Below are 18086 nucleotides of genomic sequence, written 5' to 3' on the forward strand. Positions count from 1 at the left end.
CCTTAAACGTATTTATTACGTGGCCCGTAACCCTCTCCAAGTCAGGGAGTCGGATGTGGGTGTTTTTTTCTGGTTTATTTCAAAGAGGAGAACGGGAAAAGGAAAGTGGGAAGAGGAGAACTTCCTGCATTTAGCGAGACATGTCAGAATCTCCATCGCAGATCACAACCAAGGTATTTGTTGATTTTATAAAGCAGAATCAAGTTCTAGGACCCAGCGGTGAGATGCGCTAGACGCAGTCGTGTTGTTGACAACTGCATCGTTTGTGTTGGTAATCATCTGTTGCTGAGGGGAACGTTTCGCCGCTGTGTTATAGACTACAGTAGCGCCTGGTAAGTCCATCCATGCTGCGCGCAAGTTTAGACTTCGCAGCACACATGAGATAAACGTTTTTCGTCACGACGTTCATTTTCATAGGCTATTGGTGCTTTCAAGAGAACGGGGAAATCGGAAAAAAACGAGGTCAAATCATAACGTCAGTGATTTTCAGGTCGGAAAGTCGGAGCTATAGAAAGATGCCCATGTTTCCGACTTGGAATTCCGAGTTGGATGACCATTCAAAACGATTTTTCCCAGGCGGAGCTCGTTTTTATCTGAGTTACCAGTTGTCTTGAACCCACGGAAGTCCCAGTTGTTGTGAACGCGGCATATGGCTTGTTTGAAAACCACCAGAAATGTGGTTAATGTTATTGGTTGCAACTATTCATGGGAATATACATGTATCTGTCACGATTATATAGCATACACACAGATAATAATTAATTTTCTATACAATACATTTTGTATATGTAAACCTGAAATATCTAGGCCTAAAATATGTAAAATGGTTGCAGTGCAAAAAGGCATGCTGTTTATCATGTTATTACATTACAATGACGGTCTAAAGTTGGATCTTCAAATTTCAGGTGACAAGGAAACTATTTGGGATTGTTGGGATGTAGCCTAGGAGAGTAGGCCTAGATATATTTTGGAATTATATTGTTTTGCAGAGAGACGTAGCAGAGTTAATGTAGGCTATATGTATGCTCCTCTAAACACACGCACACACACACTCACTCTCTCGCTTCCTCTCGACCCCATCTGTACCTGAACACCTTTTTTGACAGTACACAGCCTTGTCAATTCTGGGCTGTACAAATGCGAAATCTTCTAAAAGTAAGACTTGATATAGTGTGCTATTGTTGGCTATAGGCTACCGAATACATAAAGTATTCTTGAAGAGTAGAGCGGTCTGCGTAATAAAATGAGATTAAAAGCTTATTGCTACATATCCCACAGTGAGTTCCTGGTACAGTAGGCTAATAGGAACTAGCCATTTTAGATTGACTGGTTGAATGAATCACCAATCTGTGTTATAAACATCATATTCAGCAGCACTGATTGGCCCAGACATACACTCACCTGTTAACTGTTGCTGTCCATAGAAGATGCAGAACAGAAAGAGGCAAATTAATGATGTTACAATAACATATTACACAACAGCACATGTATACATTGTCATGTTGAGGGGTAACATTTTGTATAAGTAAATTACATTTACATCATTTAGCAGACGCTCTTATCCAGAGTGACTTACAAATTGTGCACAATTACCAGTAAGTTCAACCTCCTGTTTAGTGACTGGCTGCATTGACCATGCAAACGCACCAGCGTCTTTCTCAAATAAGTCAAATATGATTTAATGAATAAAAAGATTGGCTATGTGTAGGTACCTTATCAGCTAGATAAAGAATGTCTTTAAAGGGTGTTATAGTTTCTCTGCATGGTGATTCTCAGGCTGTTTGGGTTTAAGGATGGTTTTTGTGGAGGTTTGTAACTAAGGCATGCTTTGTGTCTGTGTGTCTATTCATAGCAGGAGAGGAGCTCATTCAGTCCTTCCTCCGCGAGCCCCCTGCCAAACTCCACTTCCTCCCCCGTCCATGCTCCCACGGCCAGGCCAGGCAGCCGAATGGAGGACGAACCTGCCAGGCTGCCCGTGCACCTGCGTGAGTCACACACACATGCAGACGCATGCCACACACACACACACACATGCAGACGCATGCCAAACACACACACACACACGTAACACACACACAATTCATGACGCCCACAGGCGCACACAGAGAAAAACATGACAGTCATAATCAACAAGAAATCTCTTTGTCTTTGCAGCCTGCATTTTCCTTATCCCATAAACATTTGTTTTGAGAGCTTTTGACCTCAGAAAATGGCAGATTGAAAGCCATGATTTACTATAGCTACTTGCATGTCACGTCATGACTCTCCCCCATGTGGACAGACAGACCTACTCATGTATCCCCCCTCTGAGTTGCTGAAGCAGACCAAGGGTCAGGGACCAACACAAGACGTCTACTGGACCATACTGTAGCAGAGGCACTGTACTGGAACACTACACAGTAGAACACGGTGGAATGCAACACAGCAGGACAGTGACAGCCAACACAACTCAGTACACGGCAGTGTTCAGTACGATAACACCTCAGGGTACTGAAGGACAGCACAACCCAGCTCAGTACAAGAGAATAGAGAACAGCACAGAATAATAGCCCAGTATAATGGAGGAGTATAGAATGGAAAGAAGGTAGGAGAAGAAAGGAAGTAGAAGATGGGTTGGACGGGGGAGAGTCTAGAAATAGGAGAGTGAGGGAGGTAATACAGGACAGAATAGGACAGGATGCACAGGAAGGAAAGCAAGAAGACAGTAAATATGAGGTGAGGTGGAGAGGATTTGATTTGTATCGAGAGGGCAGATGCGTATATTGATTAACTTTGCTACTTTACATTATTCTGCACTGTTGAGGAAGAGCGGCAAGTAAGCATTTCACTGTACGAATAAACTTTGATTTGAGGTGTTTACTGATCTGACATGGTTGGAAAAGTGAGAGCATTGGTAGAAGCCATGTTTTCTACCTATTCTTAAGACCAGTAAAATCCCCAAGGGCCGCAAAAGGAAGGAAGGAAGGGAGGAAGGAAGAAGGACAAGGAGAGGAGGGAACATGACAACCGTGTGCTGTCTGGTGGAGCTGACGGCAAGTCTCAACCGGCCACTGCCTGAGCCAATAAAACAACAGGCGGGGTTGGATCACGGCCAGGATATAGGCTGTGTGTTTAAAGAGTTGTAGAGTCACTGGGCCTGCTCTTTATGAAAAACGATTAATATTTAACCAGGCACCTTTTAACATGTAGGACTTTTAGGGTTTAGAAGACTAGTGAGATTCATATTTGTATTTCTTCAGTGAGTTTGTATATACATTTTCCCACTGGGCACAGCCGTCAATTAAACGTTTATTCCACGTTGGTTCAACGTAATTTCATTGGAATGACGTGGAAACAATGTCGATTCTACCAGTGTGTGCCGAATGGGTTGTTGTGGGAACTTATATGAGAGTAATTTACCTAAATATTGGTGGTTTGTTGATGTGTGTTTGGCAAAGATATGGTACAGTACTCATAAATTAGACCAGTATATTAACACAGTTTGTGGTAAACTCAATGTCTAAAAGAAATGACCTGTAGTGTCTATGCACATGGACCGTACAGAGGAAATTCCCCAGTTCCACTTCCCCTTTTGCATTGTCATAGAAAAAGGAAGAACGTTTAACATGTCTGTTTTGGTCTGAGGTTGTCTGTTAGGGCCGTTTATCTGGGCGTGGAAAATGTGGTCTCCTGGACTGTGAGCTTCCAATCAACGTTTTATTTGAATCTTTAGATTAGGGAAGATTTCCCTCCATTCTACATGTTGACTCTGTCTTTAACTCTGTTAAATAGATCAACGAACCTTCACCTGTAGGCCTACACTACCCAATCCTCTTATTAGAACCTCCTTTGGCTCAAAGCCATCGCTCTTCCTGACAATGATCAAGTACCCTTTTTTCCTCAAACAACGTATAACATGTTTGCTCCCCTACACACACATCACACAGCTGGATCCAACTGGCACACGTACTGTGAGAGACAAACTGTCCACATTCAAAGGCAATTTGTCCAGGGGGAAAGAAAAGAAATACACTTTTTTATAGGGAGAGAGGAAATTGCAGTGTGGGCAGAAATCCGCCTTCTCCATTTCCTGAGGAGGAAGTGGATTAGATCAGAGGAGAGTTGCAGCCTGCTCCTCACTCTCAAAGAAGGCTACTCTCCTTTTTATCCCCTTTAGCCAGGAGTGTTAGAAAGCACCCCACTCTGAATGGGAGAGGTTTGTCTTTACCTGTGTGTCTGGGTGAATGTTTTTGAAGTAGTTAATTTAGGGTTCCATCTCTCCATCACATTGGTGGATTTTCACTTGAATCCTCCAATTTCCTGTCTGTTAGTTGTCGCATATTGTTGAACTACAGACCATGCAAATGAAAAGGAAATAAACACAACTGTAAAACACTCAATTCTACTGTTTGCTTGCACTTGAGTTAAGTGGATGACTTTTCAACCCACAATTCCATCAGATGCATTAATCGTGTTTACTTAATTGTCTTGCTATGTGTCAGCCTCAAGGTCACCCGCCTAGCAGACACTGAGAAGCGTAGCGGTGTCATTTAGGCTCACTGCAATAAGGGATTCACACTATTTACTGACGTCACAAGCTCGGGTGGGTACTGATTGGGATGTAACATTGAGACACCTGTGCAAAGTAACACAAGGTCAAAGAATATGGAGTGAGTGTCTGTGTGGGAAGTTGTATGCAGAGCACAGTTTACATGAAACATCGAAGCTTATTGAACATGACAAATCTCTTGCTTGGTGACAGAGAAAGAAGCCTCTTCTTGGAAACTTGGCTTGCTGCTGTTGATCTTTGTAAACCTTTCTCAATAGATTGTTTGCTTTGCTCACAGCTGGGTTTCTACTGTGTGTGTGTGTGTGTGTGTGTGTGTGTGTGTGGGTGGCTGAGAGTGTGAGACTTTCTTTGTGCACAGGCATGTTGGTGTGTGCTTGTGTATTAGTCAATCTCTCTGTGTGTGCGTGTCCGCATGTCACTCTGTGAGTAATTGTACTGTGTGTGTGTGCCTGCATATTCGTTTCTGGAGTCTTGCTGTATTTGTAAAGATGTTTGCATGCATATCTACTGTACAGTACATACAAAAGGGTATTTGAGTGTCTGTGTGTGCAGTCATTGTGTGTATATATATATATATATATATATATATATATATATATATATATATATATATATATGTGTGTGTGTGTAGACGTGTGACTGTGTGTATACGCCAGTGCCTTGCAGAGCGGAAATTTCCTGCCCCTGGAAGCCGTTCTCGTCCTCAGGAATTTCCTGAGTGGGCAGACGGCGCTTCCTGAATAAATGTTGTTGTTTTTCCCCCTCGTTCCTTTTTCTCCCTCTGAAAGGGAAACTGTTCTCACATGCCAACAGCCAAGTGGAGAGCAGCCCCGTTCTCTTCCTGTTTGAAACACACTCCACATGACATCAAGGAAAGAAGGGGTTTTGGGGGGAAAGTGGGGGTCATAGTTCCCCACCCCAAACCAGCCAGGGAGCAAACTGATCCCACCAGACAGATTGATGCTTAAAAGACATAGCAATTTTTTTACATTTTAGTCATTTAGCAGACGCTCTTATCCAGAGCGACTTACAGTTAGTGAGTGCATACGTTTTTCATACTGAGCTACAGGAGGCCTATGTTGCTAATGCTACCCATTCTTCCTTTAAAGGGCGACTGCACTTCCTTTGGCTTTTTTAAAAAGATTGCTCAATAAGAAATGCTAGAGACCATGACTGAAGCCAAACCAGAGTTGTCTTGGGGGTGTGGTTTGATGTGGTTGTCTTATGTTTGCATATAGACTCTTTCCAGTATACGACACACTGACAGATGCGCAGGACTCTTGGCTGCAGTAAGGTTCATTCCCGGGCTGTGCCACAACCGGCCGGGAGTCCCATAGCACGGCGCACAATTGGCCCAGCGTCGTCTGGGTTAGGGGAGGGTTTGGCCGGGGGGGCTTTACTTGGTTCATCTCGCTCTAGTGGCTCCTTGCTGGGTGCATGCGGGCTGATCCCGGTCGCCAGTTGAACGGTGTTTCCTCTGACACGTTCGGTGCGGCTGGCTTCCGGGTTAAGGAGCGCAGTTAGGCGGGTCATGTTTCAGAGGATGCATGACTCCACCTTTTGACTCTCCCAAGCCCGTTGGGGAGTTGCAGCGATGAGACAAAAATAATAATACATTAATAAAAAATCCAACATGTAAATAGAGGCTTTTTTTGCTGTCGTTCTATAAGAACTTCCCCGTGTTCTGCCACCAACTTGCGCGTATCGCCCTCGTGAGGCAATGATTGCAAACACAGAAAGGGGTCTATTGTACCCTGGCATGTGTTGTTTGTCCCTCCTGAGTCACTGTTGCAACAACAACCACTTCCTCAAAATATTAATTAATTTAGACAATTTTGCCGAGGAGGTCTTAGTCGTGCAATTTTGCATCTAGCTAAGGTGTCTGGTGCATTAATTCTTAAGTAAAAACATTTGCATGAAAAACTAGTCTGTGCACTGCATACAGTCCATCGAGCCGGGAAAGTCTGGCTCCGCGCTCAGGACTGATTTCTGAGAACAAATAATTTCTTTACAACATCATCTGCAAGCTGTCAAACTATTGTAAATAAAGCACAAGCAACACACTGTTTATCAGTGTACAAAATCACTTGCTAGCTAGCGAAGTTCCAACTCTGTGTTTGTCAATGAAGCTAACAAGTAGAAGCTAGCAGGCACATTGAGCAGCCAGCCCACAATTGGCTTATCAAGTAACTGGCGAATTGTGTGCTTCGGTGCCGTTTACATTTTTTTTCTCACTATCTATTACCAGAGTGTGCAGCTGTCTGACAGTGTTTCATAGGGAATCATGTTACAAAACAGGTCATGGGGAGAAACAAGATGCTTGCGAATGGGTTTTGGAAAAGTGCTCTCTGATCGTCTCAATTCTCATTTTGCCCAAAAAAGTGGCAGACTCGAGTGATTGACACTATCAAACATCAAAAAGTGGCCACTCCATAAAGGGCTTAGGGCCAAGGGTTATTTCATCATAACGTTGGCGACGTGTTGTCTTATGTAAACAAGTCTGAAGCGCTGTGTAATGGGCAGGTCTGTCTCACTGTCTGGAGGTTCTGGCTGCTATGACGTGTTAGTGGGCATGATCATAATCCATACCCAACCCCCCAGTAAATTGTGACAAACTAATTTACAGAACTCAGTTTTGGACGAGACTGACTTTATGACCAAAATTATCCTATTTACACTTTGTAGTTAATTTTGACACTAGAATTAATGCTTCTAACTCATATCGATGGCACATATAAACAAGTTATCTTGTTTCAAATGGCCTAAGGGGCAGTTTACCTTTTTAAGTGAAGGGGCTACTGCAGATATCATTAGAATAGATGACATGCAAATTTCCATGACATGGCCTTGGTCATTGTGGTTTAATACAGAATAATTCTGGATTGAACAACGAGGTCAAACTGAGAACAGCTATTCACTTGAACATCTCTGAAACCACTTTAGCTGGGCTGATGTACAGTTGAAGTCGGAAGTTTACATACACTTAGGTTAGAGTCATTAAAACTGGTTTTTCAACCACTCCACACATTTCTTGTTAACAAACTATAGTTTTGGCAAGTTGGTAGGACATCTACTTTGTGCATGACACAAGTAATTTTTCCAACAATTGTTTACAGACAGATTATTTCACTTATAATTCACTGTATCACAATTCCAGTGGATCAGAAATTGACATACACTAAGTTGACTGTGCCTTTTAAACAGCTTGGAAAATTCCAGAAATTGATGTCATGGCTTTAGAAGTTTCTGATAGGCTAATTGACATAATTTGAGTCAATTGGAGGTGTACCTGTGGATGTATTTCAAGGCCTACCTTCAAACTCAGTGCCTCTTTGCTTGACATCATGGGAAAATCAAAAGAAATCAGCCAAGACCTCAGAAATAAAATTGTAGACCTCCACAAGTCTGGTTCATCCTTGGGAGCAATTTCCAAACGCCTGAAGGTACCACGTTCATCTGTACAAACAATAGTACGCAAGTATAAACACCATGGGACCACACAGCTATCATACCGCTCAGGAAGGAGACGCGTTCTGTCTCCTAGAGATAAACGTGCTTTGGTGCGAGAAGTGCAAATCAATCCCAGAACAACAGCAAAGGACCTTGTGAAGATGCTGGAGGAAAGAGGTACAGAAGTATCTATATCCACAGTAAAACGAGTCCTATATCGACATAACCTGAAAGGCCACTCAGCAAAGAAGAAGCCACTGCTCCAAAACCGCCAAAAAAAGCCAGACTACGGTTTGCAACTGCACATGGGGACAAAGATCATACTTTTTTGAGAAATGTCCTCTGGTCTGATGAAACAAAAATAGAACTGTTAATAATGACCATCGTTATGTTTGGAGGAAAAAGGGGGAGCTTGCAAGCCGACGAACACCATCCCAAACGTGAAGCACTGGGGTGGCAGCATCATGCTGTGGGGATGCTTTGCTGCAGGAGGGACTGGTGCACTTCACAAAATAGATGGCATCATGAGGAAGGAAAATTATGTGGATATATTGAAGCAACATCTCAAGACATCAGTCAGGAAGTTAAAGCTTGGTCGCAAATGGGTCTTCCAAATGACAATGGACCCCAGCATACTTCCAAAGTTGTGGCAAAATGGCTTAAGGACAATAAAGTCATGGTATTGGAGTGGCCATCACAAATCCCTGACCTCAATCCTATTGAAAATGTGTGGGCAGAACTGAAAAAACGTGTGCGAGCAAAGAAGCCTACAAACCTGACTCAGTTACACCAGCTCTATCAGGAGGAATAGGCCAAAATTCACCCAACTTATTGTGGGAAGCTTGTGGAAGGCTACCTGAAAAGTTTGACCCAAGTTAAACAATTTAAAGGCAATGCTACCAAATACTAATTGAGTGTATGTAAACTTCTGACCCACTGGGAATGTGATGAAAGAAATAAAAGCTGAAATAAATTATTCTCTCTACTATTATTCTGACATTTCACATTCTTAAAATAAAGTGGTGATCCTAACTGACCTAAGACAGGGAATTATTACTAGGATTAAATGTCAGGAACTGTGAAAAACTGAGTTTTTAAATGTATTTGGCTAAGGTGTATGTAAACTTCCGACTTCAACTGTATGTTCCTAATACATCTGCATGATTTAGTATGCAGCATGTCATACATGACCTTCAATCCTGTAAGGGTCTGTTAATGTGAAACATTGCATTTATTCTAAGTTCTTGGTTGGTATTCTATGGCTCTAAGCTCTCGTTTGAGAACCAGTGTCCACAATAAGATTTTAAAAAGCAGTCAGTTGAAACTTTTAAGGGCATAGCTAGCTCTGTTTAGTCTGTTTTGAACAATAACCTCTATCTAGCATGTACATGTTCAGTGGTCTGTTTGCCCAAAGAGAAGGAAATCATGGTAGCTGGCAGGTGTGCATTTAAAATTCACAAGTGTAGCTTTTGAAGTACAGCATTAGTACAGTACTACTCGTTCCTGCATTTTCTAAAAGAGGGCGGACCTTCTCTTATAAAAAAAAGCATAAATAGAATCAGTGAAGGCAGGAACTTATTGAAAACAAACTACAGTACATGAGCCAACTTGCCCCCAATGCGCAACATACTATCAAACAGGTTGGACTACTTCCTCCCCATAAACCAAGCGTTTGATTGGTCATCTGTTTTATGCTTGTTTTGACTGGATGAAGTCCAATCCGGCTAGACTTGGGACAGGCAGTTTCCGATAAGGTGAAGAATGTAGTTTGTTGGAGGGGCGATAAAGTGAAGGACAGAAACCGGGAGAGTGAGGGTGTGAGTAGGGGAAATGTGTAAGGTGTCACACCCTCATGTCTGTGACTCACAAGGTCAAAAGGCCTCCTCCCCTCCCTCCTCTTCTCCTTCCTACTCTGCATGAAGAAAAGCTATTTTCAATCAAGAATGAAAGAGCAATATCCGCCTCTTCATTCAAGAGGGAAAGCAAACATTTGCAGCAGAGGTGATTGACTAGAGAGAGCATTGATTCAGGATGTTTTGACCAAAGTCCTTAGCTGTCAAAAGCATTTGCAGACTTCTATAGCATTTACAGTACATTCACAAAAAATATGTTGTTATTCATTCCAGGTAAAACTGCACACACACACACACACACACATTACTGGTCTGACCTTAGAGTTCTACAGAATGGACACATATTTCCCCTGAATGTTCTGTTTTGCCGAGAGAGGGGTAGGGTGAGAGGCGTTAAAGAGGTTGGGGGTTGTGGAGGGTAACAACGAAACAAGATACAAGTGATCTCATCCCTTTTCTCCTTCATTCATCCCAAGCGCTTACGAGTTGCCCCGGCAACAGCAAGCACCACTGTGTGTGTGTGTGTGTGTGTGTGTGTGTGTGTGCGTGCGGGGGCCTGCAAATCCACAGAGTGAAAATTATGTGTCATCAGAGAGGATTAGTAGCCCACGGTTTAGTCAAGGGCCTTTCGGTTGGATCCGCCAGGCGTGTTCGAGAGTGTTTCATCCCATACACAAACAGACTGCACACCAGAAACCCGAGATGGTGTCCAACAAAGACACGGATGGTGAAACGAGAGCGGGGGCTGAAATTGATTTGGTCATGAACACTGAAACAATAAATCTGTTGCATGTTCTTACACAACTGAAATGTGAAAAGGATTGGGCGAAAGGGGAAACTTCTCTGAGCCCGTGAGGGACAGAGTAAGATGTAGGGCTAATCAAAGAGGCACTGTCACTCTCTCTTTTTCTGGCTGCCTCTGTGAGCTCTCTCTCTCTCTCTCTCTCTCTCTCTCTCTCTCTCTCTCTCTCTCTCTCTCTCTCTCTCTGTGCATGTGTTTGTGTCTGCTGACTCTTAATATCCGTTTCTATTCCTGTTGGGCTATCCTTCTTTTTCAACCCCTTCTTTTCTCCCTCTGGTTACTGCTTGCTCTTCCCCCCCCCCCCCTCATAATTTACCTCTCCATATCTCTCCCTTTTTCTACCACTTTTCCGTTGTTGTTTCTGGTTCCCATCCTCTCTCTATCCCCCTCCGTGCTCTACCCTTTTTCTCATTCTGCTCTCTCCGTTGCTGCTGACTGTTGATAAACCTCACAGCGTCTCTCCCTAACCGTACCACAGGAAGTTTCCTGTGCTGAAACGGAGCCCATGCTGGATCGCTTCCTGCCCAAGTGCGTTGTGGGACACGTTTGTTTGGGCCCCCTTCCTTTTCCCCCCACTCCTTCCTCCACTGGGCCCTGTGCAGATGGCTGGGTCTGGCAGGCCGGATCTCAGAGGGGTTTTGGCAGCGTTGTGCCTTCCTTCTCTTGTTCCCCTCTCTCTCCAGCCCTGGAGAGAACATACCACGGCAGTGACCTCACAACCAGGGCCTCCCTGCACGCTGTACACATCACTAAGGTCATGTGATTAAGGGGTCACCCGTAGGCGACACAGCTGGTGGATGCTGAGCATATGGTAATTAGATCTGTTCCCTTGTTAGGTGCTACTGGTAACTTACTGATGGCGTTTCTGTTTTCACCACGGGAGTCAATGGCATTGTTTGGTTGTTCAATCTAAAATCCAGAGCTGGAATTAGAAAAAGACATCTAGATTGAAAGGGTAAAAGGATATGAAAACATATTTCATTGGGACATTGTTTGGCATTCTAAAATTCCTGCAAACAATGGGCTGTAGTCCTCATGTTATTCTTCAACACCGGTATCCAACTGTTATATGTTTACAGCTCTTTACTCATAAGAGGGCCCTTTACCTGTCATATGTTACCCCTCGGGGTGCCAATTGGCCCCTGTGACAATCTGTAGTATTTTTCTCAGACTCTGGTTCTGACTTGACTGTTTGTGGAGACTATGTAAGTAGACGCTGTGTACCCTGTGTAGTGATGGAATAGACTACATAAAACATTCCATGACACATCTACTCATCAAGTTGTTCACTGTGGGTTATGTCCATAGGCTATATTCAAGATGATAAACTTTCCCTTCACAAGTCTATCACAAGCCCTGCCAATGTCTCTCTATCTATCTCTCTCTATCTTGCTATCTTTCTGAATATGGAAAGGAAGAGGGAAATGGGAAACTGGCAATCTAAGAGAAGTTTCTTTTTATATTGATTGTTCCCTGTTTAAAACGTCCTTTGTTTGATGGGCGGGGGGGAACCGAGCACGGGTTCTGATTACTTGTGTGACAGTGACGTTGCGTGCGCCGCCGGCCAAAGATAACAACTGTCCCATTCCAAGAGGAAGTGTTTGAGGCCTGGCGATAAGTGAGACGTAGAAACTGCCGCTCTTTGTCTGGTGTGGGCGTGATGGATGCTGCTCTGGTGGTTTGCTGTGTGTGTGTGTGAGGGAGTCCATGAGGTGAAGCACAACGATACTGTAAATCCTAGTACAAATACACAGATATATTCATGTAAATATAGGCCACCCAGTACCAAATGACATCATCTAGATCAGGGCTCTCCAACCCTCTTCCTGGAGAGATACCCTCCTGCTACAGACGCCAGAGAAAACATTTCCTGACACACAACAACACTGACTTTTCTGTCAATGATTTATGTGCTAAACATATAGTAATCCCTATTGCATTATGATGAGCAAGACTGGGAAAACAAAATGACTTGACTCATATGCCGTATAAACCCATGGTAAGGCTTTCCAGCTGATATGAATGACATGCTGTTTACTTTCTAGACATCCACTGCTCTCTGATTGCCGCAGTCACACACACCATTGTTTTCCCTTTTGAAAACTATTGTATTGTCCATGTGTGGGTTTAACGAAGAATGTAATGTGATTTTATGACATACATTTCCTAAAAGAATGAATGGAATGCACCTCAAGGTTTGATTCAACCCATTGTTATTGTTTAGGTTACAAGGAACAAGGTTATCATTTAGTAAGTCATGGTCCTGGACACACATTTGTGGTGAGCGTTGATTCCTAGGCTATTGCTCATTGCAGTCAGTCACTAATACGTTTGGGCAATCCATCAGTGCAGATGTTTCGCTCTCGTAAGTTCCCACGGCAGTGAAATAAATATTTCAGAGACTGCAGGGTGAAAGATGTCAGCGCTATTTCCTCTGGTATTCCTCAGTGTATCCTTGCCATTTATGAACTATTTATTAGATTAGTCTATTACACATTTATTCATACACTATGTTTTAGACTGACTGAGAGAAAGCCACAGGCTTTCCTTTGCAAACTACATGTCTACCAAGGTTAACTCACAAATACTGACAAACATGAAGCAAATATGAAATTAATGTACTGTATGTGAGCACGTCTGACTTAAGTTTCCTCTTTCTTGTTCTCCACCTCCTCCATTCCTGCACTTTGCTTATCTCACCTCATACCCCTTCTCTTCCCCCTCTCCGCTAATCCTCTAATCAATCCCTCTTTTACTTTGATCTCCTTCCCTCATTTCCCCTTTTACTGCCCCCTCTGTCTCCTTCCTTCCTCTCTCCCTTTTCTCCTTCCTTTACTTCCCCCCGGTCTCCCCCTCCTCTCTCTTTCCTCTCTCTCTCTCCTACCACTCATCTCTCCCTCCTATCCCTCCTCTCTCCCTCCACCCCCAGGCCTGCAGCCGGTGTTTTGGAGCAGGGAGGACGTGGGCCAGTGGCTGCGCTGGGCGGAGAGGGAGTTTGCCCTGCGGCCCAACACCAGCGGCAGCTTCCAGATGAACGGCAAGGCCCTGCTCCTCCTCACCAAGGAGGACTTCCGCTACCGCTCGCCCCACTCCGGTACGCCCACCTCCCACGGCCCTTGTTAAATCAAAGGGTTGCAATGTTATTATAACACATTTTTCTAACAACATGCTCATGTTTAACAATAATTAATATTGAAGGGGGAATTACTTTGGAGAAATGGCACAGTGACCTCAGATAATAGTCTTGTGTCTAGAGCATACACTGAATGTCTTTGATAGACCTTTAGACGATATTTGTAAAATATGTCAGTAGATCTGCTCAGCTGGAAGAAAGCAAGAGGAAGAACAATATCAGGCGATTCAGCAGCTGCCTTAGTGGAGTTGCTGTCTGTCTTAGTTGTTGGGGGGAGGAAGTAGGAGATTGGTTGGGTAAACGGCCGATCAGGAAGTGCAAACCGACCTCAACCGTCACCTGCTAACACCAGGAATTTCCCCTGCAGCGCTGTGTTAAACAGCAGGGCCAGAAAGTGAGAACTGAAAGGGGTGTATGTGTGCGTGTGTGTGTGTGCCTGTGGCATCTTCACTTCCTTGTGTGTGTGACTGTGTCTGTACGTGTGTGCTGGAGTGTGTGTGTGTGCCTGCGGCTTCACTTCCTTTATGAGAACCATTTCCTTGATGTTCTGACGGGAAGCCTCTCAAATCGAAGAGAAAAAAAAAAGTCCCTCCATTCTCTTTGAGGGGAAATACTCTCTCTGAGCCCTTCATATACAGGTAACGAGTTACATCTTTCAGGGTGGCTTGGTAATGCAATTTTTACACATTGAGCATATACGTGCTAAGTTACTGTCTCTTGGCATGCTGAATCATTAGCAACACTATGACTCTTGTCCTGATATCATTTCCCATCTGTTTGGTCCAGACATGTTTTTAGACTCCAGTAAAGATCACTGGTCGGAGCCTGATCCTTTTGATGACATTGATTGACAGCTGCTGCCATGTCTATGTGGTACGCCATTGGAGGGGCTCATACGGTAACCTCTGACCTCTAACCTCTGACCTGTGTCTCCTGCAGGGGACGTCCTGTACGAGCTGCTGCAGCACATCCTGAAGCAGAGGAAGCCACACGTCCCCTACCCCTCCGCCTACTTCCCCGGCAACTCCTTTCACCCTCTGCCAGAGGGAGCTCTCCAGCACCACAAACTGGAAGGTCAGTGATGTTCAATAGGCACACTGTAGCAAAAGGCTTTGTAACGGCAAATGAAAATCTGTGTTCAGACAAGTTCAGGTTGTACATTACGTTTCACTCTCCCTACTGAACACCAGCCTGACGATGTTCCTGAGATCACACAAACTGAAGAAAGAATCGAGAGTGACGATTACAGGGAAGCGTTGAATTGAATGGGGGGAACACGGTGGCGTTGAGTTCAACAACTTTAGGATGGTTGTTGATTATTATAACGTGATCTTAGAGAGCCAGTTCAATCAGACCAATATGAAATCGACTTATTAGCCTATGGGGGAAAAACGACAACATTTGAGGCCCACCATGGAGTGGAATATTGAACGTATGACCATTGCATCACTTTCCTGACATTATTATTTTGTTATTCATCAAACTTGTCTGGCAGAAGGATTTCACAATTCTGTTCTTGTCAAGGGGAATTTGTCATGAGTAAATTCCCCTGAAGAACCCAACTGATCTGACTTCTGTTTCACAGGAGTTACTCAACAATCTTAGACAGTGGCTTCAATTCAAGTATTTAATTACACACGATCAGCGAAAATCAGTTGGTCATGTAGCAATACAATTGCGAGAAAGCATCTCAAGTTTGCTTTAAGTGAATCTGACAAAAGTAACGTGGTTCAATTGCCTACTCTAGACTCTAGAGAGAGGTGTTTAAGTCTCTGTTTACCATCCACCTGAAAAGGGGAGGGACTTCACCTTCTTCGTGCTACACTTTGGACTCCTTTCCCTGCCATGGATAGAAGGTTGAGGTGTGGGGTTGGAGTGTTGACAGTGAAACCTGCTCCACAAGGAAATGCTTCTATATTTAAACAATCTTTGGTCTAGCAGTCCATTATCTACAGTTCCTCATCTCTACATGATTTATAGGGGAAGTGATTGGGTTAGATGATTAAGATGCTCATGACTTCCTTGTTGTTTGGTAAGCAGAAGCAAAGATATTTATTTCTTGTAAATACTGTAAGTACTGTAATATCCTACCCAGTAGAGGGCAGTCCAAACCAATCACTAATAATCTACCACCCACATACATTGTGAGACATGATGACGTTTGTAAGTGGGTGTAGTGACATCTACTGGACGTCATGTAAATATGTTTGAAACATATGTCCTTCATTGCAGAAACGGTACGGCGGACACCACGTGGTACAGAGCCCCTACCCCAGCACCCTCCCACCATCGAGCTCCGACACAGCTCTCGCTCGCCAATCCAACCCACACCCCGCCTCTCCCCCCTGGACCCCAACCACCCACGCCCTGGTGCCGAGGACCACCTCCAGACGTCCTCCCAGCTGCCCGACAACAACCACCACTTGCCCGAGGACTTGTACACTCTGTCGGTGTCCCCGGTCACCCCTAACGGCCGCTGCGCCACGCCCCGCGAGGCCCCCTGCCCAGGCAGCCCCGGGTGCCAGGACGCTGCCCCCCATCGTGTCATCCAGCTCATGCCCAGTGCCATCATGCACCCCCTGCTGCTCAGCCCAGGGCGAGGAGGTGCTGCTGGAGACTTCAGGCATGGCCGTGGGGGGCCACCACTTCAGGCCCCCCATGAAAATGGGCGTGAGGGGAAAGGCCACATCCAGCTGGCACTGGCCCACCACCAGCAGCAGCAACATGCTCTGCATCAGCAGGAGGAGGCGCTGTACAGGAACCACCACGTCATCATGCCCGTCTCGCCACCAGAGGAGCAGGCAATGCCCATTGGACGGATAGCAGGTAACTAACGCTCCTAACTACTAAGGGTTCATCTTAGAGGGTGGTGTTCACGGCTTCAACCAACTCTGGATAAAGTGTGGCTAAAAGACAGCTAAAGTTGAAGTTAACAGGTACTGTGTTCCCAGACTGCAGGCTGCTGTGGGACTACGTCTACCAGCTCCTCTCAGACAGCCGGTACGAGAACTACATCCGCTGGGAGGACACAGAGACCAAAGTCTTCCGCATCATGGACCCCAATGGCCTGGCTCGCCTGTGGGGGAACCACAAGGTAACGAACTACACCCCCCAGTGTTTGATTGGAAAAGGCATTTTCCCACAGTGCTGGTTTTCTAAAAGTTCTGTGTTAAAGTTGTAAGTTGTTCCATTGGTTTTAACAGAACAGGACCAATATGACATACGAGAAGATGTCACGAGCACTGAGACACTACTACAAACTGAACATTATCAGGAAAGAGCCAGGACAGAGACTCTTATTCAGGTATGGTAGGGTTGAGTTAAAACCCAATAATGATTTGAAGTAAAAAAATATATACACTTGTCCAGTTTGAGTTAACTAATGATTAACCACTGTGTGTATGTGTGGTTCAGGTTCATGAAAACCCCAGATGAGATTATGAGTGGACAAACTGAAAGGCTGGATCACATAGAGTCTGACACAGACGATCAAATCTACATCAAAGAGGAATGCTGAGGCCTCTGGGAAATGGAGTCCACTAAAGGAATGAACTACTACAGCCGCTGATGCCTTTCGGAAAGCAGCTCGGACAATCGTCTCAAACCGAGAGCGCTCGGACATTCACTCTATCTAAAACTCAGAGGAACTTGAAGGTGACGTCTCTAGATTCCCTTTAAAACTTTAAGATTTTCTTTCCAGACAAATCTTATCAGTTGTTTTCTGTCTTAATGCAAGGAGTTCAAAGGACCTGGCGACAAGTATATCTCATGAGACTTTTAAAAAAGCATTCCTTTTCCCTGAACTGCCACAGCAAATCAATCATTTAATGTTTGTCATGTCATACATTGTTGATTTTTCTTCTCCACATGTGCATTAAGTATAAGAAAATGTTGCAATTTATGCAAATAATGGGAGGGTGTGTGTAGCTGGAACGTTTTCACCACAGAATAAATCTTTTTGATCAATTTGTATGGCTGACCTCTTTAAAATGCATCTGACCTTATTGCCTGAAGCATATGTCTAGCAATCATTCCTGAAACGATTGAATGAAGTGATATGTAGGCTAAATGTATGGTGAACTTTTTTTTTCTTCTTATTTTTTTTACATAAGACGTGAAGTTTGGAACTTTATTCTGAAACAATCCACATGGTGGCAATGCTGCACCACTTTTGACTGTAAACCATCATAGTTCACTGCACTGTAGACCAAGTCCAGTTCTATTGAAGTTAAAGTTCCAATGCAGCTGTTTTTATCTCAATATCAAATCATTTCCGGGTAACAATTAGTACAGTACTGT

The 18086-nt window shown here is 44.2% G+C and overlaps 1 protein-coding gene across 4 annotated transcripts; it reads left to right on the plus strand.

Annotated features, from left to right (window-relative positions):
* The first annotated feature begins 68 nt into the window (after positions 1 to 68).
* On the plus strand, positions 69 to 17753 carry LOC121543533 (transcription factor ETV6). Of its 4 annotated transcripts, none has more exons than XM_041853469.2 (8): positions 69 to 173; positions 1853 to 1985; positions 13584 to 13748; positions 14727 to 14861; positions 16020 to 16613; positions 16739 to 16881; positions 16991 to 17091; positions 17202 to 17753. In XM_041853469.2, exons 1-8 carry the CDS (start codon positions 141 to 143, stop codon positions 17302 to 17304), a joined length of 1407 nt encoding a protein of 468 aa, XP_041709403.1. In that variant the 5' UTR covers positions 69 to 140; the 3' UTR covers positions 17305 to 17753. The 4 variants fall into 4 exon arrangements, with proteins under 4 accessions (XP_041709403.1, XP_041709404.1, XP_041709405.1 ...); XM_041853470.2 differs by having other exon boundaries at positions 1856 to 1985; XM_041853471.2 differs by lacking the exon at positions 69 to 173 and adding an exon at positions 204 to 332.
* The last annotated feature ends 333 nt before the right edge of the window (positions 17754 to 18086 follow it).

This window comes from Coregonus clupeaformis, unplaced genomic scaffold (assembly GCF_020615455.1).
Source record: "Coregonus clupeaformis isolate EN_2021a unplaced genomic scaffold, ASM2061545v1 scaf1360, whole genome shotgun sequence".
Taxonomy (NCBI): domain Eukaryota; kingdom Metazoa; phylum Chordata; class Actinopteri; order Salmoniformes; family Salmonidae; genus Coregonus; species Coregonus clupeaformis.

Bases quoted from the DNA above. Each gene is read 5' to 3' on its own strand.
- LOC121543533 (XM_041853469.2), top strand. From the start codon at position 141: ATGTCAGAATCTCCATCGCAGATCACAACCAAG. The intron at 16,614-16,738 runs GTAACTAACGCT...CTGTGTTCCCAG, and splicing joins GCCCATTGGACGGATAGCAG to ACTGCAGGCTGCTGTGGGAC. The intron at 16,882-16,990 runs GTAACGAACTAC...TGGTTTTAACAG, and splicing joins GCCTGTGGGGGAACCACAAG to AACAGGACCAATATGACATA.